Below are 22,250 nucleotides of genomic sequence, written 5' to 3' on the forward strand. Positions count from 1 at the left end.
TATTCTCTATACAGAAGTCATCGAACATGCCACGGAAGCAGTCGGTAAGTGAAGAGTCAGGACGGAGATGATTTGTGTTATTTATTGTTTTGGAGTCAAGATTCTTGTGGGTGGTCAATCAGGGTATTCTGTCTTTCTCTGCTCAAACATTCCACTGCCGTGCTTGTGCAAGGAGGTGTGGTCTCATGAATGGCGGTGCTTTGGTAATTTGGTGCTGTTTTGGTGGCTCAAAAAATACATTCATGTGTGCAAAGTGTTCTCGGTGTAATCTCATCTCAGGCAGTGGTTTTGTGGATGATAAAATTGCAGTGTTCTGCTTAACATTTTTCTTTTACCGCTGTTTAGTCACATGCTGGTTGCCTTAGGCTAGGCACGGCGCTTCTAATGTGCCAGTCACGGACGGGAATTATCTGTTTTCAAGCAGAGGCAGTGTATGTTATGTGTTTATTGTCCATCCATCCATTTTCTTGACTGCTTATTTATTCCTCACAAGGGTCGCGGGGTTGCTGGAGCCTATCTCAGCTGGCCTTGGGCAGTAGGCGGGGTATACCCTGGACTGGTTGCCTGTCAATCTCAGGGCAATGTGTTTATTGTGTTTGTTAAAAAAAAAAAAAAAAAAGTAATAATACACAGGAAGGGAACCTTGAAAAAAGATTTGCATATTAAATCAGAATCGTAATATTGATGGTGGGGGGGACCACCACTAGATTATTTTTCCAAATGGTTAACCGGCTACAGCCCTGTTTTATTGCACGAGGGATAAATGCAGTAGTAGCGCATGCACAACGTGTGAATCCGTGCGACTCCTCGCGTAGAGCAACAAGTAGCTCTCCCAAGGCCATGTCATCTTGAATCGAATTGAAGGCTCAGATGCGCGCACACACACGCACACTGCTTTGTCTCCCCCTCTCCGTATGAATACTCTCGATGCTCCGCCCCTTGTTCCTCCGTCTAGACTCATACCATCCCTTATTCAGAATTTGTGCGTCTCTCGGCTCCGTGCAATGCTCACATTATGAGAGGCGAAGGAGTGTCAGGAGTATCTGTCACCAGCATCTACAAAAATGGTGGTCACGTGTCGATGGAGGGGCTTCACGAGTGTCTCTATTACAATGTGAACGACTCTAGTCTGATTTAAGCTGCTTAAAAATGAGAGCGCGAGACACAGGCAGAGAGAGAAAGCAAAGGAGGAGAAGCATCATGAAGTGGATTGTATATGTTTGAAAATGAACAAGCTCTGATTTGCATACTTGGCCTCTTCTAAGCTTAGGCTTGGGATTCCTTCTACTTTTTATTGTACCGCATTGATTCACCAGAATGGCAGTGATCAACGGTGCATACTTTTTGACTTCACTTTTTCTTCCACGGTGATTGTCTGAACATTTGAAAAAAAGAAAAAAAGTTCGTCATGCTGCTGGTGTGGTGGTGCTCGGCGGTGCTGACGTACGTGTCCGTCTACCTCTCGCTGTCCTTCCTGCGCAGCTTGCTAGCTTCCGACAGAAGCGGGCGAAAAGCAGCGGTGCGGGGGCGGCGAAAAAGGCGCAGAAGAGGACGGGCCCGGCTGTCGCGCAGGATGACGGTGCGACGCAAGATTCCCACATAGCTCTGCCCCTGCCGCCAAATCACAAAGAGCCGGATGAGAACTCCATACACGAGGTACTGTGCACGCCCCTCCAGCTGCAGCATCTTTTCACCAAGTCGCTCAGACGACATCATAAAAGCCACGTTTTAGCATCCCTACATTGACTTTCAGCTAGTTTCTTACAGCGGGTAAATTGTTTTTGACTTAAATTCGTACTGTGTGACCACTATCGTAACTTGTAGCACTTGTCGCAAATCAACTTTCCCTATTGAAATTCTCTATTGATGCGATTCATTTGTTGCACCCCCCTGAAACAAAACCTTTTTGTGCAACATACTTATTTAATATGATTTATTTATTTATTTTGAAGAAACGCTGCACTTCATTATTGTTTTTAATGAAAACATACAGCAATAGCCTGGATGATTAATCCAACCAATTTCCAGCCAATTTTATCAGCCGATATTCGCTCTTTTAAGATCAGCATAAAATTGGACAATTTTCCCCCCAATCTTTGCTCTATTAACACACTATAACACAAGACAAACATTTAAACATACAAAATGACAAATTATCAGTAATAGTCAAATGTCCATATTGATTAGGCCCGAGTAATAACGTGATAAGAGAAAATGTCAAAAATTTAACAGTTTTGCTTGCTCGACCCTTTTTTTCTGAGATTGCATGCTTTAATTCAATGTACTCACTTTTGTTTAATTTGGTTATAAAAATATATATTGGGCAATATACCTGTTAGAAAAAATGCAAGCATGAAACACCACAGACTCACTGCGAGTTAACCACGTCAACTGTCAGTTGCCAGAAGTTGTGAAGTTAGTTGCCACAATCTAGTGACACTGAAGTTCACTTGTAAGTCAGGTTGGTGCTCGAGACGCAAGGTGAAAAATGATCACAAAACTCATACGCCCAGAAGACGCTGTAATTTTAAAGCACGTGTCTGGCTTTGCGCTACTAAAGTGAACTTTGAAGCTCTTTATGATGCAGCCCCCAGCTTCAGATTATCAAGTGAGAGGCTTCAGTATGCTTCAAAGTTGAAGCTTTAAAAACGAAAGATGACTTTGGAAACAGCCTGCTGGAGGAGATAAGACAAAAAAAAAATTGGTGACAACAGCTTCTTACAAGTCACTTTACAGACTGGCTTTTCATGTAATGTCTTCTTCCTCACTGTACGTACATATTTTTATTTTTATTTTTTAAATGTATTCATTTATTTATTTTTTTATCTCTCTCTATCTATTCTATTCTTCCAATTTGCCTTTGTGGTGGACAGTGCCATGACGGCTCAAACGTCTTGTCATGCGCAATGTGTCAGCGTGATTTGCATCCTCATTGCTTGCTTTTTAACGAGTAACCTCGTAACCCTTCACTCCACTCTACAAACATACATTACAGAAATGGGTCACTAACCATCATGTTGCCTGCGAGCCGTGTTGTCATGGCAACCTGGCCTGGATTAACTGACATTTACAGCCCTTTTTTTTTTTTTTTTTAATAACACAATGATCAAGGGTGCATGGAAAAAGAGATTTTTCCTAGAAAATGTGCAAAGCAATCACTAAACTTGTTTAACATATTTGCCTCTCTACATAAAGAATGTGGAGGTTGAACGACACAAGGATGAGCTCAGCACGGATACGAGCATTTCCCTCTTCGGTGAACTGAGGGATGAGGAGCTGGTTGCGCTCACCAGTCAAGAACAGTTGCAGGTACGCATCATAAATTTTGTTTGTCTACTCTAAATGTGCCCTAGTCTGAAACTAACCCACAATGACATAGTATTAAAGTCATAATTGGAGTAAACATTTGGATGAAAAAAGACTGTGGACATAAATATAAAACAACGAAATGGAAAAATGGGAAGTCCTGCTATTTTTTTACTTCCAAAAATGTGTACTGAATGTAAATTTTATAAATTATAAAATGAGCTCTCGAAGTGCATGACTGCTGGTATATGTCTGTTGTCAAACACTGCAACCACATCCAGCTCTCATGATCTTACCTCATGTAAATACACAAGTGAGGAAAGCAGCCTCTGGCTGGGAAGCGCAAACATTGCGTCAAGCAAAAGTTTACACATTGACAAATCACTGTTTACAATATAAAATGGGCATCTTGTCTTTGTAACTGTTCAGCACGATTGACTCCATGATCGCCTTCCACCAATCTCGTTTCTTTTCATCAAAGAAAAGTAATTCTACTCCTGTTCTTGGAATTAATCTCACTTAAATAAACATAGTCAAAAAGCTCAACAGATTTTGTTCACCCTTGCAGCAGTTGAAGCAGGCCGTGGAGAAGCGTAATGAGATCATCGTCAAGCTTAGCTCCAACCTGCAGGATGCCCAAGCGAGTCGAGACGCGGTTCAGCTGGAAATGCAGGCCCTCGTCGGCGAATTCCAGGCGCTACAGAAACAGCTCCAACAGGTATACTCGATGCACAATTGCTGCCAAAAGGAGTTCCCTGGGATATGCATATTTTCTTCAATTGTGGGCTCCATTTTAATAAACACCACACCTGACAAGACAGGAAATCTCCCCCACCTAACCTGGCGGCCAAGATGGAGCTCAATACATAAAGCAAAATATTGTCAAATCTGAAAACCCCTAAGTTGAGGCACTCATAACTCAAAGTACCATTGGAACTCAATTTGGATCTGTAAGCTAAACTTGAATCTGTGTATTGAATATTCTGTGACGCAGACAAATGTGGACTTTCAACGCCTTAAAAATCAGCCAGGAGCAGATGTCTGTGATGTGGCTAAGCAGCAGCAGCGGCGGCACAATTCCCAAAATGACGACCTCAGCATGGAAGATGCGTCGACAGAGCGGTCAGGGAGCGCTGGCCTTGGCTCCCGAACCAGCGCAGAAGGCTTCAGCACCGACAGCGAGACCGAGACGGACACCGTTCTGTCCGAGCTGAGGGCGATGCTACAAGAGGAGAAGGAAAACTGCCTGCGCCTGTGTTCTGAACTGGAAAAAGAGAAGGAGAACCACCAACATGTGCTTTTGTTAATGGAGATTGAAAAAAAGGACCTGCAGACCCAGCTGAGCCAAGTCCGGAGTCGCTGCCTAGAGGAGAAGGAGGTACTCAATGGAGAGTTAATTCAACTGAGGAAGAGGCTTCAGGAGGAAGAAGAGTCACAGAAGAGATGGCGCGAGGAGGAGGCCGCGTTCACCCACCGTCTCCAAAACTTTGAGGATGAGCGACTAAGACAGGAGGAGGCTGTGAGGAGGTTGAAAGAGGAGCACAAAGAAGAGCTGGAGAGGGTCAATCGGCTGTTGGATGAGAGCGCGGAAGAAGCCAAGGGACTGAAAGCTTCCAAGAACCTCCAGAATCAAGCTAAAGCTGGTTTTACTTTTGATGAGATCACCAGTGCCGACAAAGGTAGTATTGAATCGGGACCAGTCCAGGACAGCATGAATGTATCATTATCTGGGGACCTTCTGATGGAGCGCTACTTTGCACAATCTTCAATGGCTGACGTCGGGCCTTGCAGTCAGCTGGACATCTCGTCAGACCAAAGGTTTGATCACTCCTCCTACTTTTGTTCTGTCATGTTTTTAACCCCCTGGGTTCTGTCATTTTTTTAAAACAATTTTAGCCATGCGAAATTTGCAGAGGCTGAGGAGTTTTTCTAAAACTCAGGTCTTTACTTACAGTATATCAATATACTATTTACAATACATCAAGTTGTTCCTTATGGCTTTAACATGGCCATTGAAACTGATTTTTTTTTTTTAAATTCCTTGTTCTCTACTGAATTGAATCACACAATTTTGTTGAAATGAGTTTCATTCTTGACTCAACTCTCAAAAAAATGTTAATTTATCCATTTTTGGACAATTTTACATCCCGGTAGTTAAATTAAGCTCCAGCTCATGTAAAGGCGGCGGCACTATTTAAATGCTGCTGGAAGTTGCATTTGTACATGTAGTGCTAAATGACTTTGAAAAATAATCTAAATGTCACTTTTTTTTTTTCTTCCCTTTGTGTTCTCAATGTAGTGATTTCAAGTCTTATAGGTTAGACTTGCGCTAAAGGCAATTGAACAATGAATTAATATCGAGAACAGTTGACTGTATATATTTACTTGAGTAAGAAGTATTAATTTTTTTGTCCGGCACGGTGAATCTCTTTGACTTGCAATCTTTTAAGCTAACAAAATTTAACAAAATTCTACCAAATAAGTGTGTCCTGATTTACAGAAATTAATAAACCTTAAGTCAGATTTAATCAGGAATGCAAAGAAATCTGTGGGCTAAATCTCTTCAGTTTAATGTTTCATGACTTTATAAGTAATTTGCACTGCACTTCTTAAGCACTGAACATATTTAGACACTTTAAATCAGTACATACCCCCCCCCCCCCCCCCCCCCCCAAAAAAAAAATCACATTCCTTCTATTTTTGTTTATTTTTATTGATTTTTTTTCCCATTAATGACCAGCTTTTTGTAGGCCACATAAAATGACATTGCAAGTAAGAGCTGGCTTGTATCCTTGTGTTTGACACCAGTGCCGTAATTGCCCTTTTCCCCTCTCCTTCCAGCTTTGAGCTGAACAGTGACATTTTCTGCAGTCAATCTCTGCTGTCCATCTCCAACTGTCCACCCAAAGAGAACTCGGATGCCTACAACAACTCCCCCGGAATTCGTGGGTCTGATGGTTCAAATGTGCTGGGGCTCAACGACTCCATTTGTGAACCGTTGGGGACAAACAAAATTTCCGAGCAGCTTCTTGCCAAAGAGCTGCTGAATCAGCAGTGTGGGGAGCTGCGTCAAGAGCTGTCTATGAAGGACCTCGAGTTAGATGTGTTGCGAGAGGAAGTCTGCAAGACTACTGAAGAGCTGGAAGAGGCTAGAAACAGGTAAGATGGAAAACTCAATTTTGCAGAGGTGAGAAACTTGACACAAGGTTAGACTAAAGTTGCAAATTTTCAGACATGGGACATCACTGGCTAAAACTTATGTTTTAACTTTTATTATTATTATTATTATTATTGTTATTGTTATTGTTATTGTTATTGTTATTATTATTATCATCCATCTATCCATTTTCTTGACCGCTTAATCCTCACAAGGGTCGCGGGGGGTGCTGGCGCCTATCTCAGCTGGCTTTGGGCAGTAGGCGGGGGACACCCTGGACTGGTTGCCAGCCAATCGCAGGGCACACAGAGACGAACAACCACAAGCACACCTAGGGGCAATTCGGAGCGCCCAATTAACCTGCCGTGCATGTCTTTGGAATGTGGGAGGAGACCGGAGTACCCGGAGAAGACCCACGCTGGCACGGGGAGAACATGCAAACTCCACCCAGGAAGGCCGGAGCCTGGACTTGAACCGGAGTCCTCAGAACTGTGCTAACCACTCGAACACCGTGCCTATTATTATTATTATTATTATTTTAATTAGTCAGTTTTACAGAGTACGTACAATCATGGTTTTCCACCAACATTTGACATGGCAACCACTAATATTGGAGAACTTGCAGAATGGAGGAATGAAGCCCGGTCATTTGTTACAACAACACAGTGCCATTCCTGCCCAGGGTCATAGGGCCATTAGAAATGTCGGGCCCTGAAATGTATTGCACATAAAGTTAAATTAAAAAATGTACCTAACCACATGTAAGATTAAATGAACATGTATTGTTCTTTGAGAATTTATATGTGCTTGAAACTTGAAGGTTAAAATTTAAGACTCTTACAAATGTTGACTTCCTCCCCCACATCTTTCATTTGGATCAAGCTCACAGCTCTTTTGTGCCATATTTGTCCAGGTGGGCTCAAGTTACAGACGAGCTCATGGATGCCCTCAGGCAGCTCGAAGAGGAGAAGGAGATGAGGAGATGCGCAGAGGAGATAAACTTGAAAAGTCTCGAACAAGATGGCCTTACGAACAAACCGGCTGCCTTATTGGAGGAAAAGACTGTGGAATTCTCAGCTGAAAATTCCCCTCTGATCCCTTCAGTGGAGGAGGATAAAGTGTCTGGGGAGCTAAATGAGGAGAACGGGACGCCATTCCTGCCACATCTAAACCAGCAGGAGATGCTGGAAGTGTCTCTACAGGAGATTAAGCAGACTGCGGATGGTGCTTTACATGCTGACAACTGTCTGCAAACACTGCAGGTGCGCTGCTAAAAACACCAGAAATATAATTCAAGATCACCTCATACACACACATGAAATGTCAGACTACTGAAATGTTTTCATATATATCCACCAATGGTCCTAAAAAATGCAAGTTTCCCCATTTTGAGACTAAAATATCTCTTTCTTTCTATCTATCCCCCCCCCCCCCCCCCCTCCAATCCAAGGCAAATTATAATGAACTCATGCTGGAACTAGAAGAGACAAAAAGACAGTATCAAACCACAAGGGCCCTGCTGGATGAAAGGACTGTGGTGATGGGCCGAGCGATGGAGGAGCTCCAAAGCACTCGTGCTCAGCTACTAGACGTCCAAAGGGAAGTAGAACATCTTCAGATAGAACTGGAGAAGAAGCATAACAGTTTGCAAAGTACTGAGAAGCATAGTATTGGACTGGAAACTGAGATTGTCAACCTGGAGGAGGCCCAAGCTCTGGCAAAGCAGGAGAAAGACAGATACTGGCGCAAAGAAGAGGAAATGGGTGAACAGATGAAGAAGATGGAACAGGCGCTCAAAGAGGAACTTGAACAGTTTGAGAACTTGCTACAAGCCAAGGATGCAGAGGTGAGACACACTAGGTAGAAAATGTTATTCGGCACATAATGGAACAATTCACAGGGGGCATTTCATTATTTGTAGCATGTGTTGATGGCAGATGCCATTTTTACGTCAGGTGAACTGAGCTTCAGCATGTTTTTTTTTTTTCTTCCTACAGTTGGCTGAAGAGAGAGAGAAATGGGAGGATGAGAGACGGGAGAAGGACAAAGAAGTTCAAGATGTGAGGGAAATTCTGGAGGAAATCAGGAAGGAGCGGGAAGATGAGGTGAAGACCTTGATGGAGAGGCAGGTCTTGGCTGTGGAGGAGGCTACGCAGAGGCTCCAAGTGTCCCACCAGAAAGAGATAGCAGACCTCCTGGATCAACATCAACGAGAGGTGGGACCATTATCTGCTCATATTGTATAACTGCATGATCTCATTGTTGGTTTAATATATTAAGGACATTTTTCCTGGTTTGTGATGTTTAAATATATGCACTCTGTAATGTGTGCTTTTTTTTTTTTTTTTGTCTTCCTCTTGCATAAATGTGTAGATGTCAGATTTGAACAACCGCATGGAAACTGAGCTGCTAGCGCAAAAAGCAGAAATGGAGCGTGAACAGAAGCGTCAGATTAGCCTCATTAAACAGGTATTCAAGATTATTTAATGTTCAGCACCTTGAGTTGCATTTTAATGTATGAAAGGTGCTATATAGTCATTGATTGATACATTTGTTTTATTTGATTAAATATTTGCTTAAGTAATTATACTTGAATAAATTAATAGTAGAATTTAAAATAATAATTATTAGAATGATATGAAGACTAACCTGTTACATTTAGAATCAAATTGAAACTTTTTATTCATTTATAATTTTCCTCATCTATGAATGACTTGGCTCACAAGTCTAAGTATTGGCTCTTGGACACAATCATTGTCACGTCCTCACTGCTATTATGGCAGTATCAGTACACCAGTAATCCACAGCTCTATTTGTAGTTATAATTTTTAAGAGTTTGCTGTTTTTCTTAAATGTTTTCCCCGTGCAGGTGACGGAACGCGAGCATGAGCGGGCGGTGTTTGAGCTGAAAGAGAAACACGATGAGGAGCTCAGTAGGCTGAAGACGCAAGTCTCCATGGAGGTGACAGAGAGTCTGGAGGCAGCACACCAAGTTGAAATGGAGCAGGCACATGTAAAAAAAAAAAACAACAAAAAACCTCTAAACTAAACCTTACTTTACCTTATTGAGACCTTTTTTTTTTTTGTTTTGTTTTTTTGTTTTTTCTTTTTTTTTTAACATTATTATTTGACCAAATCTGCATGAGACAAGTGTTGGTCGGGACCTCATTGTTCTCTTCTCCCCCAAAGGCTCAGAAGAGCCGTGAGCTGGAAGCTTTGCGCCTGAGCCTGACAAACCTCCACATGTCCCAGCTTGAGGTCTCCCAGGAGACCGCTCTTGCAAAGTTTCATGCATCCCTGCGGGATCAGCACCAGTTGGAATTGGACCGCATTAGAGAGCAGAATGAGGCACAGCAAAACCGACTGCGTGAGTTGCATCAACGTGACATAGGTGAGTGACTGAGTGTGGAGGGTTTCAATTCTTTTTTTTTTTTTTTTTTTTTTAGCGATTGTTTCAAAATTGTTTGCTTGTGTGTATGTTCAGACGAGCTAAATCAGAAGTTTGCTGACGAGAAAGGGACCTTGGAGGAGAAGCAGACCAAAGAGATAAACGTCAGTCTTTCCAAAATACTTAAATTAATGTGTTTTAATATTTATGCATTTGGGTAATTTCATTTTCTGTCCTTTTTACAGGTTCTAAGGTCAGAGTGGGCAACCGAAGCTGAAAGGACCCAGTTGATGCTCCAGGAAAGCCTTGCTAGCACCCAGACAGAACTCGACAAAACACAGGCCTCCCTCGCACAAACCAGCCAAGCTTTAATTGAAATAAAGGAGTCTTTGTCCCATACTCGGACGGAGCTGCAAGAGTCAAAAACATGCCTGGGGAGCTTAGAGCTTACCAGTCAGGAGCAAAGGCAGAAACTTGAAGAGGAACTGAAGCAATCATGTGCTGACAGGAACGCTGCTGCCTGTAAGTTCCATGCGTTTCATTACAAACCCCAACAAAGCTGTACTTTGCGTCTGGAAAGTCTCCACAGTTCGCCTTTCCACTTTTTGTTATGTTGCAGACTTATTTCAAACAGTTAACAAATATGTATTTTTTTCCCCCATTTTAAAAATTGAAATCACCTAAGTTGTGTTTTGTGTAGAATTTTGAGGGGAAAAACAAACCTATTCAATTTTGGATTAAGGTTGTAACTTGTAACGTAATAAAATGTTGAAATAGTGAAGCATTGTGAATACATTCTGGATGTTTGAAATATCCCCCACTCCCCTTCGAAATGTCATTCAGGTTCACTGGAGGAGTTAATTTCCAGCCACAATGTGCTGCTTCAGGAGAGAGAGCAGCAAGTGCGCCAACTAGAGGAGAAGCAGCGACAGCTGCGGGAAGAGGTGACTTAATGGGGGTGGACCGTACTGACAGTCAGGCCAAGTTTGAGCATTTTCCCTTTCTTCCAATCAAAGTCAGATTATCCTGAGCAATTATCCTCTGGCGTGGGATTTTCTCACTCCAATCTGCTTGAAATTGGTTTGGTCTGAAGTCGATTCCTCGCCCACCCTAAAGTTATTCACCACGTTACGAATGATGAAAGGAAGGGTTTGCCGCCACTATTTACTCTGAACAAAATTATTAGACACAATACTTTTGTTTTTGCTCTTTTTTTTTTCTCTCTCCCCTTGAGCTAAACTTAAAAGGGAAGTCAAACCCATTTTTTTTCCGACAATATGTTGTATGCAGCCCCACTCGTCTAGAAATGGTGTTCTGGCCTGAGCCCTGAGCAACATTGATGTCATTTCATTCGACAGCAAGTGGCAAAATGGCTTCCCCTGAGATGGATAAAACGGATAGATTTTGCTTGATAACTCATATTCCACAAATGTAACGTTTTAGACTAGTGAGTTCACATAACATAATATTGTCAAGAAAAGTTTAGGGTTGGCTTCCATTTTAAGTACTTTTTGTATTAACACAAAAGGACTAATTCAACCAAATATTCCCCACTGATATGTCTTAATCTTTTTTTAATGAGCACTTCTACTTTGCCCAAGATGTTAAACATAATATAGCATGTTAGACAAAATGATTCTTGCACAGGTTTTCCAATAGGCTGACCACAATTAAAAGTCATCCTAAATTGCTTTGGCTCTGTCAAGCAGGTGTTGCGGCTGCAGGAGGAGAAAGATCTGTTGAAGAAGAGCTCACAGCAGGAAGTAGGTCAGTTGTGGACTCAGCTGGAGAGCATGAGAGCCAGTCATCAAGAGCTAGGAGGTGAGATTTATGAATACAACCTGACATCCGACAACCTTTTCCTCATATGTATTGATTTAACAACTTAGAACATTAGGTAGCATTTTTTGTATGGGCCGTTTCTACTCAGTAATGAAATGTGACATCACAGCAGAAGGGAAAGCCTGCAAATGTTTCGCTCCAGACACCAGCCAAATGTAACTCTTTAATTTTGTCATCTCAGAGCTGAAGGAGCAGCTGCTGGCTCGTTCGTCCCGCGTGGATGACATTGAGCGGCTCAAAGTCGAATTTAACGAACAAAAGCGTGAAATCAAAGAACAGAACGAGGCTGAGCTGGAAAGCCTGAGGAGGTATTTCTGAACACTGCAGTGATGCCTTTTTGTGTTATATTGAAATGGAAACTGATCATGTCATTGTGGTTACTAAAGGCTTTGTCAACTTTTATTGTGCCAAAACAACACATACAGTATTTAAAATGTAATAATTTCAAGGAAATAAATGCCTTCAATTCATTCCAGCAGACTAAATTACAGTATGTCTCTTTTTCAACATAATAAAGAGAATAGAATGAAATGATCTTGTTTTTTTAAGTGTAACTAAGCCAAAAGTCTCACACACAAACAGAAGTATTCGCATAATTGGATAATTTAATTGTGGTTGTTGGAAATCACTGGTTACAAAATTGACTGTTACCCTCCACCCCTCCAGGTACTTTGAGAAGCGGCTACGAGTATCTGAGGATGGCTACCGAGAGGAAATTGCTCTGCTCCAGCTAAAACTGGTGGAACGTGCTTTGGAGGAGTCGGTGCTTAAAACCACCGACCATAGGTACGACAGCAAACCGCCTCACTAACATCCTCAGGACCTCCACTAAAAAGTTTGTCACCCATTCGCTTCAGTTTCGTCTCGCAAGATCCGGCTGAAGAGGAGATAGGTGACTTGCAATGCGACACCAGCCTGAAAGTGGACAAACCAAAGGTGAACCACTTTTGCCAAACTTGCTCTAAAGTGCAACAAAACTAATAACTAACTAACTAAAGTGCTGTCAGAGCTTTAAAACTGACTTGAGTGCTTGAATACATGGAAAATGTGTGATGTCTCAATATTTTGTCATATCCAGGAAGTGCTTGACACTCAAATGGAGGACAAACCTAAAAGGGAGCTCAGTGACCTACAATCATCATTTAAGGAAGAACTGCACCAGGTAAGACACATTTATTCCATTACATACAGTACTCTTGACTTGTTTTTAAATGAAAATCTGATTATTTTCTTTTCCCGCTCTGCGTGTTCGGTTAGGTGCGTTCAGATCTCGCAGACCATTACTACAACGAACTGCAGGAGATGAAGTCTCGCCATTCCCTGGAGCTAGAGCAGCTCAGAGCCAAACTTTCTGACCGTCACTTACAAGGTGCTTTACTATATCCAAATATTTGTGTACCATTTGCTGGGCCTGAATGATCAATCAAGTTCATCGATTAATTTGAGTTTGTCAAGGTGAATAATTCATTTATTTTTGTCTGACAAAACCTGACTACGCAAAGATTCCACCGTGTCGCCAAAGTAATAATATTGCTTTGGCCTGATTTATTAAAAAAAACAAAACAGTGGAGCTTTTTAGTGAATAACGGAGGTTAAAAAAAATTATAATAATAATTGAGCAATTGCCGAAGTCCAAAATATGTGGAGTTTTATTGTAAACGAATTCACCCGGAACTCATCTGTTGCAGAGATCACTCGTATCCACATGGAGGTGGCGAGACAAGTCGAGGTGAGGGGATAAAGCTAAATACATTTAAATTGTGAAATTGGCTGCTGTTTGACACAATGTGCTCACCGGATCAGGTCGAGGTTGAACTGCGGTTATGGTGTTGCGCCGAGGAGCTACACACCAGCTTGACCCTCATCCACACCTTGGAGGACACACTGGCTGATGTGAATAAACACAACGCGGAGCTTCAGCAGACTACCGAAAAGGTATGGGAACAGTTCTCAGTCGTTACCTCATATGGACACTAAATTGCAATGTCTGTTGCAGCTGAAAAGGGAGTTTGACAAAGAGCGTGCCAGCTTGAAGGAAGCTCTGACGCAACAAGGCCAGGCGGAAATGAAGAGGATGAGAGACGAGCACGAAGCTGAGCTGGCTGCATTTAAGACTCAGGTGGAAGAGAAGAAGGCATGCTTGCAAAAAGCTCTCTCAGAGGAGAAAGAAAAGTCCCTGAAGAGTGAGTGTAAGATTACCCACATTATTAACAGCGAGTTGACCGACATGTAGTTTGTAACGCCGCTGCTTGTGTTGTAGGCCCCCAGACTCTTAAAGCTAAGCACGATGTGGAGCTACAACGTGAGAAGAGCAGCACGGCAAAGGAAATTAAGGAGCTCACGGTTCTACTCCAGCAGCAGGCTGAGGAACGGCTGAAACAAGCGCAAGACCGGTGAGAGATGTCTCGATAACGGTGTTGAAATAAATCATGTAATTGATGCAGTGACGTCGAACGTCGTTAATTAGAATGGGATGACATTGCTTGCTGATTTTTGGCCAATGGCATAAAAAATAAAATTGTGGTCTGTTTGTCTTTTATGGTGTGTTTATAGCACCGCACTCATGATATAATTTGTCACATAGGAGGCTGCGAGCTAAAAGTTAAGGATTTTCCAAACTTTAAAAACACATTTTGCATTTTATGAGCAGAAGGTAAGCACAAACTGGACAAGTCCTGTACTGCAAAGCCTATTGCACAAAAATAAAAAATACAAAGAAAATATTTTAGCCTTTTTTTTTTTCAACAATTTTTTTTCTTCTATTTTTGTATATATTTTTTTTCCCCTTGCTCCAGCTTTTTTGACACTTTAGCGCTTGAAAAATTGACTTTCTGCATATAACTTAAAAAAAAAAAAAAAAAAAAAAAAAATGCTGTCTTATAAGTTTTGTCTTAATTAGTACATTAACTTTATTGAAAAATAATGGGAGTTTTTTTTTTTTTCTCCACTCATAAAATTGATTTACTAGCGCTGTCAAATGATGATTTATTTTTTAATCAGATTAATCACATCTTAGAATTTTGATGAGCCGTGATTAATCGCTTAAAGGATCATCTCTGGTCAAAATTAATAGTGTGATTAATCTGCGTTAATACATGATTAACGCAATATTTTCTGGGGGGATTAATTAGTTAACGGTTTAACTTTGATAGCACTATTATTTACATCTTAGACTTGACTTTTTTTCTCGTAATTCTCTATCTTTTATGTCATTTATTTATTTCCAGTGTTTCAGTAATACTGCTTTGCAAAAGCGTAAGGCAATGTGGTGTACATTATTACTCATTTTGTTTTCTTTCTTCAGATTTGACGAAGAAAAGGCTGTGTTAGAGCAGTGTTTGGCGCAGAAGAATGAAATCTCTCTGGTGGAGCTGCGGAATAACTATCACACGGAGATGGAGCAAGCGCGAGCGGTCCTCGCGGACAAACACTCCAAAGAGATAGAGTCTATCAACGCCGAACACAAAGAGCAACTGGACTCTCTCTGTGCCAGGCACGGGGACCAGATTGCGGCTGTGACTGCCCGGCTGCAGTCGGAGCACAAAGCCCAGCTTGTTGCCTTGGAAGTGGCCCTCAATTCCAAGCGCAAGGAGGACCTGGAAGCCCTGGAGGCCTTGTTTCAAGAAACCAGTCAGGCCCAGCTGGAGGCTCAAGAAACGGAGCTGGCTCGGAAACACCAGGAAGAGACGGATGAAATCGAAAAGAGGATGCTCAGTAATATGGATACCTTGGAAGCCACGTACCTGAAGGAAGTGCACGTAAGAGCACACGTTTATAGAACCTCAAATTCTCATCAAAATCCGTGAATGCTTTTCTTACCTTTTTGTTCTATTTTTCCTCCTTTTTTTTATTTTTATTTATTTGTTTATTTATTTTTTTCCGTTCTTTGTAATATCAGGTACTGCGGGATGAAATGGTGCAACTGGAACAGAGGCATCATCAAGACCTCGCCGGCCAAAAGGCGGAGCATCAGCACGTAAAGCAGCGTTACGCTGCAGAGCAGGAGTCTGTCAGGGAGCAGCTGCGAAAGGAGATCGCTCAGATGCACATGGACAAGTTCAGGGCCATGGCAGCCGAGCTCAGCCATGTTCACCAGGTGAACAAGCTGCCTAAATATCGTGAAAGTATTAAATCAGTGCTGTTAGAAATATTGTTTACAGAAACCTTACGTTACTTCTTTTTGTAATATTACAGCTTTTTCTATGACTTTTTTTTTTTTTTTTTTAAATTACATTCTTCTTTTACTTTATGATTCTGTTCTTACAGCTTTATGGTCAATGTTTTTAATTTTCTTATGAACACTTATTAATGTAAAATTGTATTATTTTACAGTCACAAATTTTCCTTGTAAATTTACAACTTTTTTTCCGTCTTTTGTAGTTTATGAACTTTTTCTCTTTTAATGCCCCCCCCCCCCCCCCCCCAGATAAAACTTAATTTTTTTTAAGGGAATTTTCATAAATTATCGTAATTATAGCTTTGCTCCTTAGATTGTTTTCCCTTCATGAAATTATTATTCTCTTGATCCAACTTGTTTATTTAACTATTTTATTTTTGTAATTTCAGTTTATTTCCCCAAATTACAAATGTTTTTCTTTTAATATTACATTTCCTCTTAAAATTACTTTATACAGACTGAACTGTCTGCTCAAAAACAGTCATTGGATGCTGAACACTGCAAAGCTCTGGGTACCCTCAAGACACAGGTATTCTCTTCCTTTCATTCCTAACTTGATACTGTATATGTTATTGATTCACATAGTAACAAGTTGTTTCAACATGTGAACATTTAATGGCACTTTTATAATAGAAGTCGCATCATATTTTGTCAAACAGTCACCACCGCTCTTATAGAAGTCATTCCTCAATTTATTGGCAAACCTGGCTACCAACTAAAGTGATGGCCACTATTTGAGAAAATATGGAATCAAATATAAAAGTACTTTTGCCAAAAATTTATATCTTAGTATTCATATTTATGTTAGTCTTATTTAAAAAGAAAATAAACTTTTTGATATTCCAACCTGAAATATCACTCATTATTTTAGTTGGAACGAGTTGTACTATTCCAACAGGAGTATTGGTTACAGAAATTTATTTTTGTAATATTTGCACTTTTTGTTCTAAAAGATGTTATTCTGAAAATAGAATGTGTGCTCTTAAACAAGTACAATTGAAATTTTATGCCATTTCAACTAAAAACTTCCTCAAGATTTATTTTTTTAATTTACATAGAATTACAAATATCTTAAAATCACACTTTTTTTTCTTGTAGTATTACATTTTTATTTTTTATTTTTTTTAATTAAACTGGCCATATGTGTTTTGTAAAATTGACATTGTTTTTGTAAACTTTTTCTATTGAAAATGCTTGTTTCTTTGTGATACTTGTTTAAATCTTTAAATATGTGGTAATTTATTTTTAAGCAATTGCCTATTTCTTTCTTGAGCTTTTTTTTTCTAAAAATGTGTATATATATATATATATATATATATTTTTTTTTTTTATTCACAAATATTTGACTGCATTCCATTTCAAACTGCTTTATTTATGGGGTGTTTTGTTTAGAACTTTCATGAAAAAACATGCATTTATTCCATAAGATAACACATCATAAAATGCGGAAGAAGTGAAGTGCTGTTCGTACATTTGGTATGCACTATAGACCGTATAGTAAACAACTTCTCTTCGCAGGTTCTGGAACTTGAGCAGCAACACAGCACTGCTCTTCAGGAGCTCACACAGGTCTACAACAGTGAGAAAGAACAACTCCATCAACAGCACCAACTCCAGCTACAGGTGTGTGTGTGTGTGTGTGTGTGTGTGTGTAGTGCGTTAGGATGCTACTCACATGTTGTCCCTTTCTCAAACAGCCCTTTTAGAGAGGGGGAGAGGCTTAGATATTGCCCATTGGCCATCCCTCACAATGGTGTATTTGTGCAGGACTGTGAATCCAAAACACGACACGACATTGTTGGCCCTCTCCATAGGAACTTAAAGGAGCCTCGGCGCGAGAACTGGAGGCAAGTCGTCGGGAGCTTGAAGAGTCGTCGTTGAGGCAACGGCAGCACTTCCTGGAGGAGGCGGAGCTCCTCAAAGTCCAATCCGCGGAGAGGTTGCAAGATGAGATTCATCACATGAAGGTGAAATATGTTTTTGGAACCCTTGTTGTTTTCGTAAATGGTGAACTCGGCGGGGATTAGGGACCAAGCCCTGATGTGAACAAAAGAATAGTAGTTTGCTGCTTGCTCTGTAGTGTAAACAATCAGTTTTGTGTCTCCTCGTCTCATTTACCGCTTCTCTACAAGTTTAAAATTATGGCAGTGATTCTTCAGTAGAAAGAGAGCCCCTCTACCACTTGTAGAACCATTACCACATTTTGTGACTCATTCTATGAAGCTCCTCAACTCACTAACAGATCCATCATAATTTTATTTATTTTTTGTGTGTGTGAACGTGGAGAGGCTTAAAAAAAAAAAAAAAAGAATTCTACGAATGCTGAAACTGGGGAATATGCGGGGAGTTTACTCACTGTATATGTCTATTAGTTCCACTATTTATCCAACTCTTGCCATTTTTGATCCATCATTATGTAATCTCTGTGGATTATTTCATGCTGTTGTGTGTTTGCTCCATTGCTCCTCTAATCTCCAGATGCACCAGTTCATTCGAAGGTTTAGGTCCCCCCTCCCTCCCCGCAATTGGACTCCTTCCCAGTGGAGCTTTATTCAAACCCAGTTTCTTTTTAATCCCACCATCATATACGAGTGGGGCGTGCTTTTCCGTATGTCTGCGTGTGTTTCTGCATCGCTGCCATCTGAACAGTTGTTAAAGGGGATGGCTGTAAGCTTTTTATCCGCTGAAGCGCAAGGTTTTTAGGCCGAAGATGCTTATATTTTTCGTTTCACTCAATAGCCTGCAAGACGCAGCCAGAGAACAACAAACAGATGCGAAAGCATTCTTTTTTTCTTCACTCCCTGCAATTCATGCGCCGCTATTTCTTTCAAGGCTGAGAAAGAGGCGGAGCTTGAGGACCTGCGTCAGGCCTTTGCGTCGCAACAGGAAGAAAAGGAGCGTAACTACACCGGCAAAATGAGCCAACTCACTGCACAACTGCAGCAGCTAGATGCTGTGGTTGCCCAGGTACTCTTCACACACATGCAATCAACAGCTCAGTTACTAACTTTGATCACGTACTATGCATATGTGCATTTGACCAATTCCATGATTGACTAAAAGGAAAATACTAGTTTTATTTAAAAAAAACCAAATCATATTATAAACATGCCAGTGATTTATCAGGTTACCAAGTAGTAGTAGCACCACACTGCAAAAACAAATAGATAAGAGAAATGCAAAATATCCGCAACACTGACGGTAAGCCATATTGAAAATGGGTGGATGGACAAAATGCTATGTACCATAAGTATATTTTAAAAAGTGTTTTTTTTGTTTTTTTGTTTTTTTTTTTTAAATCAAATATTTTTTTGATGTTTTTCATTTTTTTTGTGAATACAACCAAGGGGTATATCACACAAAAAACATGTTAATAAACAAGTTGCCATCAGCTTTTGCAAAGCGAGAAAAAATATTACTACAAATTTCCATCCAAATAAGGCAAACGAAAGGCAAATGGTATTCCCCACCGAAACAAAACATTCAATCACACATTCACACCATACATTCCAAAACTGAGGGAAAAGCATAAAATAATTAAATAGTAAATTGAAAGAAAAAAAAAAGGGGGGGGGGGATAATAAAACATTTGTTTTTTTTGTGTGTGATTAAAAAATAAAAGCATAAATTGTTTTTGGAGAAAACAGATGGGAGAATACCGGTAGTCATTTTATTCCATAGTCTCTTTTTTTTTTTTTTCTAATGTCATTTTTCTAATGACAGATGTTATTGATATAGACCAGTATTAGCCATCTGTCGAGGGGGGGAGAAGCACACATGTCAGGGCCGCTCGACATGCAACGAGCAGTGGAGGGCAGGGTAGCGAAGCGTCTGTTACGAGCAGATATATTTTTTTTTTTCTCTCTCTCTCTCTCAAATGCTGAAAAAAGGGGAATTGGAATATTGGAATAAATTGGAATATTGTGTATAAAACCATCAAAATGATTTTAACATAGAACATTAACTGGGAATTGGCTTTCTGAAAAGTATTTAAGAGTTAAATGATCTATATAATGAGTTGGACTTTTTTTTTTTTTTTTTTATTGACTTGAATGAAACTGCAATTACCCATTTTCTCTTCTGTGGAACCGAAAGCAAAATGCTGTGTGAGGCATTTTTCCAGATTTTTTCCACGAAACTCTGTGGTGCTGCAAGTGAGTGTTTGCATGCACTTTGTTGTCATAGCACCTTGCACTTGGTTGTTCAATAGTAAGATATTAACATGTACGCTCAACCCCCTCCTCTACCATGAGGTTAGCAAAGAGTAGCTTTAGAGAGGGGCTGGGAGGGTTCTGTTGCCCAGGTGACACCATTGTTAGGCTGATGCAGGTGGCTGCGTGAGACATTTTTAAGGGGGAGCGGGAGACAGAGTGAAAAGGGAGGGAAGGTATGTTGATAGTAGTGGTGGATAATGAAATAAGCAAGGAAAGGCAAGGAAAAACCTCTGTCCTGAAGTTGGACAAACTTTTTATTTATTTTTTTTTTTTTAAGACAGCATGCACTAGATGTGGATTTGAAACATTTAGGAATGGAACAGTGTTAATAGCTTTCATAAGTATCCTTTGTCTTTTCTCCTAGTTGCGAGCGGAGGTTGCCTGCCTACAGAGAGAGTTGGAGGGCAAACGCGCCGAGATGGAAACTCTGGACACTCTGCTCCAAAGACGGGAGCGCGAGAGCCACGAGGGAGGCAACCTTCTCAAAATGCTCACCGATGACTTGCACACCGCCAAAGAGGAGAGGTTTGTCTTCATTCATGTGATGTTGCTAGGACTGTTTTGCAAGCTGGCATCTGGTACGCATACCAACTGCATGGTTTCAGCTTGCAAGTGACCAACGTAACATTTAACCCAGTAAGATTACCCTACACCTAATCCAACTTCTTTTTACATTTGTGTAATAGTTGGATTGAGTGTAAATCAAGCAATGCAATTTGATGGTTCATTTTATTACGTTAAATTTTCACATTTCACATTCACATTTTCACTGTTTGGACAAAAGGGAAATTTTCCATGTGGAAGCACTTATTTTCACATTATCTGTAAAAACATACATTTTTGGGGAAGTTAATGATGGTGGGGAAATTGTCAAATTGTTAGAAAATCCCAGAAAGGGAAAATACAAAATAAATCATATTTGCTTTTTCTATTGGCAAAGGAAAAACTAATTTAAAAAATTGATTTTTTTTTTTGGGGGGGGGGGGGGGGGGGGTCTTATATTTTATTCTAAGAGTCTTTTTTTTTTTTCTTTTTTTTTTTTTTCCCTCCCCCCTCCTCCTTTTTTTATGGTTCATGTTGTGGCTTCTTTTTCTATGTATAGACACAAACTGCACCAGGCCAACGACAAGCTGAAGAAGGTGCTGATTGAGATGCTTCGTAGCACGATTGCTACTGAAGAGCTGATTGGCCAAAAGATTAACACCAGAAGCAAAATGTCAGAGGAATCTGTCCATCAGAGGACCTCCTTAGCAAATAAAGATGCACAAGAATCAGGTCAGTCATTATTTTTTGTTTGTTTTTTTCAACATGTGGAGTTGACAGCAGTTGGGCAGTCATTTGCAGATGTTAATAATCAGTTAACAGTTAACACTCTTGTTTCAATAGGCATTTCGGTTGCAGATATGTCTCTACCCGAAGACTTGGATCTGACCCACCAGCTCTGTGAGAGTCTCCTAGTTTCGGACATGCACATTAATCCTGAGGGAGAGGAAGCATCCGTGAATGCTTGCAACCGACTGCGCCATACAGTCGATATGCTACTGGATTTGCTTAACCAGGCCAATGCACAGGTACTTTACACTGTGCATTTGATTTCCTAAAATCGCAGTATACTGAAGTTTGATGTGATGGAATAGGCTGCTGTAGTGTGTGTGTGTGTGTGTGTGTGTGTGTGTGGGGGGGGGGGGGGGGTTGAACTTAAACTTGTATTTCAAGGGTACCACTGTAATCCTCCCAGAACAAAATTAACTGCACAATTTTGACCATTTGGCAGACACAGTTGCTGATACAATCAGTTAGTAGATCAGCTTCCAAATCTACTTCGCCAATATTTGAACACATAAACCTTTAGTAAATCAGACCCTGTGCTTTCAGGAAAAACAGTGCTCTCCGGTTGTCAGACGCTACTAACCCGTTTGTAATCCTCTCCCCAACTGCAGCTGGAGCAGACGCATAATGTCCACTTGTGTCTGGAGGAGCGGTTCGCTCAAGGCCAAGCAGATTCAGCCCAACTCCTCGAGCAGTACAATCTCTTGTTGGTGCAGATTGACCAGGAGGTCAAGTTGAAGAGTGAACTGGAGCTAGAACTCCACAAGGCTGAGGGTGAGCGCAGTATCTGCTCTACATCTTTTTGAGTCAGTTCAACTAACCAATTAATATATAATA

The 22,250-nt window shown here is 40.7% G+C and overlaps 1 protein-coding gene across 5 annotated transcripts in view; it reads left to right on the plus strand.

The window, feature by feature from the left end:
- pcnt (pericentrin) overlaps nt 1-22,250 on the plus strand; it is a 48,756-nt gene that overhangs the window by 1,922 nt on the left and 24,584 nt on the right. For 4 of the 5 annotated variants that reach the window (XM_077539960.1, XM_077539965.1, XM_077539961.1 and 1 more), the window contains exons 2-35: nt 1,483-1,656; nt 3,196-3,309; nt 3,875-4,024; nt 4,301-5,124; nt 6,148-6,465; nt 7,377-7,725; nt 7,914-8,309; nt 8,461-8,679; nt 8,837-8,932; nt 9,333-9,476; nt 9,653-9,854; nt 9,948-10,015; nt 10,097-10,373; nt 10,695-10,795; nt 11,561-11,672; nt 11,875-12,001; nt 12,360-12,479; nt 12,551-12,629; nt 12,772-12,855; nt 12,951-13,062; nt 13,382-13,422; nt 13,497-13,628; nt 13,690-13,876; nt 13,954-14,086; nt 14,998-15,451; nt 15,592-15,789; nt 16,328-16,399; nt 17,389-17,493; nt 17,685-17,837; nt 18,703-18,837; nt 20,449-20,609; nt 21,187-21,359; nt 21,471-21,655; nt 22,025-22,187. In XM_077539960.1, coding sequence (XP_077396086.1) covers nt 1,483-1,656; nt 3,196-3,309; nt 3,875-4,024; nt 4,301-5,124; nt 6,148-6,465; nt 7,377-7,725; nt 7,914-8,309; nt 8,461-8,679; nt 8,837-8,932; nt 9,333-9,476; nt 9,653-9,854; nt 9,948-10,015; nt 10,097-10,373; nt 10,695-10,795; nt 11,561-11,672; nt 11,875-12,001; nt 12,360-12,479; nt 12,551-12,629; nt 12,772-12,855; nt 12,951-13,062; nt 13,382-13,422; nt 13,497-13,628; nt 13,690-13,876; nt 13,954-14,086; nt 14,998-15,451; nt 15,592-15,789; nt 16,328-16,399; nt 17,389-17,493; nt 17,685-17,837; nt 18,703-18,837; nt 20,449-20,609; nt 21,187-21,359; nt 21,471-21,655; nt 22,025-22,187 — 6,358 coding nt within the window. The remainder of the gene's footprint in view (nt 1-1,482; nt 1,657-3,195; nt 3,310-3,874; nt 4,025-4,300; nt 5,125-6,147; nt 6,466-7,376; nt 7,726-7,913; nt 8,310-8,460; nt 8,680-8,836; nt 8,933-9,332; nt 9,477-9,652; nt 9,855-9,947; nt 10,016-10,096; nt 10,374-10,694; nt 10,796-11,560; nt 11,673-11,874; nt 12,002-12,359; nt 12,480-12,550; nt 12,630-12,771; nt 12,856-12,950; nt 13,063-13,381; nt 13,423-13,496; nt 13,629-13,689; nt 13,877-13,953; nt 14,087-14,997; nt 15,452-15,591; nt 15,790-16,327; nt 16,400-17,388; nt 17,494-17,684; nt 17,838-18,702; nt 18,838-20,448; nt 20,610-21,186; nt 21,360-21,470; nt 21,656-22,024; nt 22,188-22,250) is intronic. The other variant, XM_077539963.1, reaches the window with a different exon arrangement.

Source organism: Festucalex cinctus, chromosome 12 (genome assembly GCF_051991245.1).
Source record: "Festucalex cinctus isolate MCC-2025b chromosome 12, RoL_Fcin_1.0, whole genome shotgun sequence".
In the NCBI taxonomy this organism is placed as follows: Eukaryota; Metazoa; Chordata; class Actinopteri; order Syngnathiformes; family Syngnathidae; genus Festucalex; species Festucalex cinctus.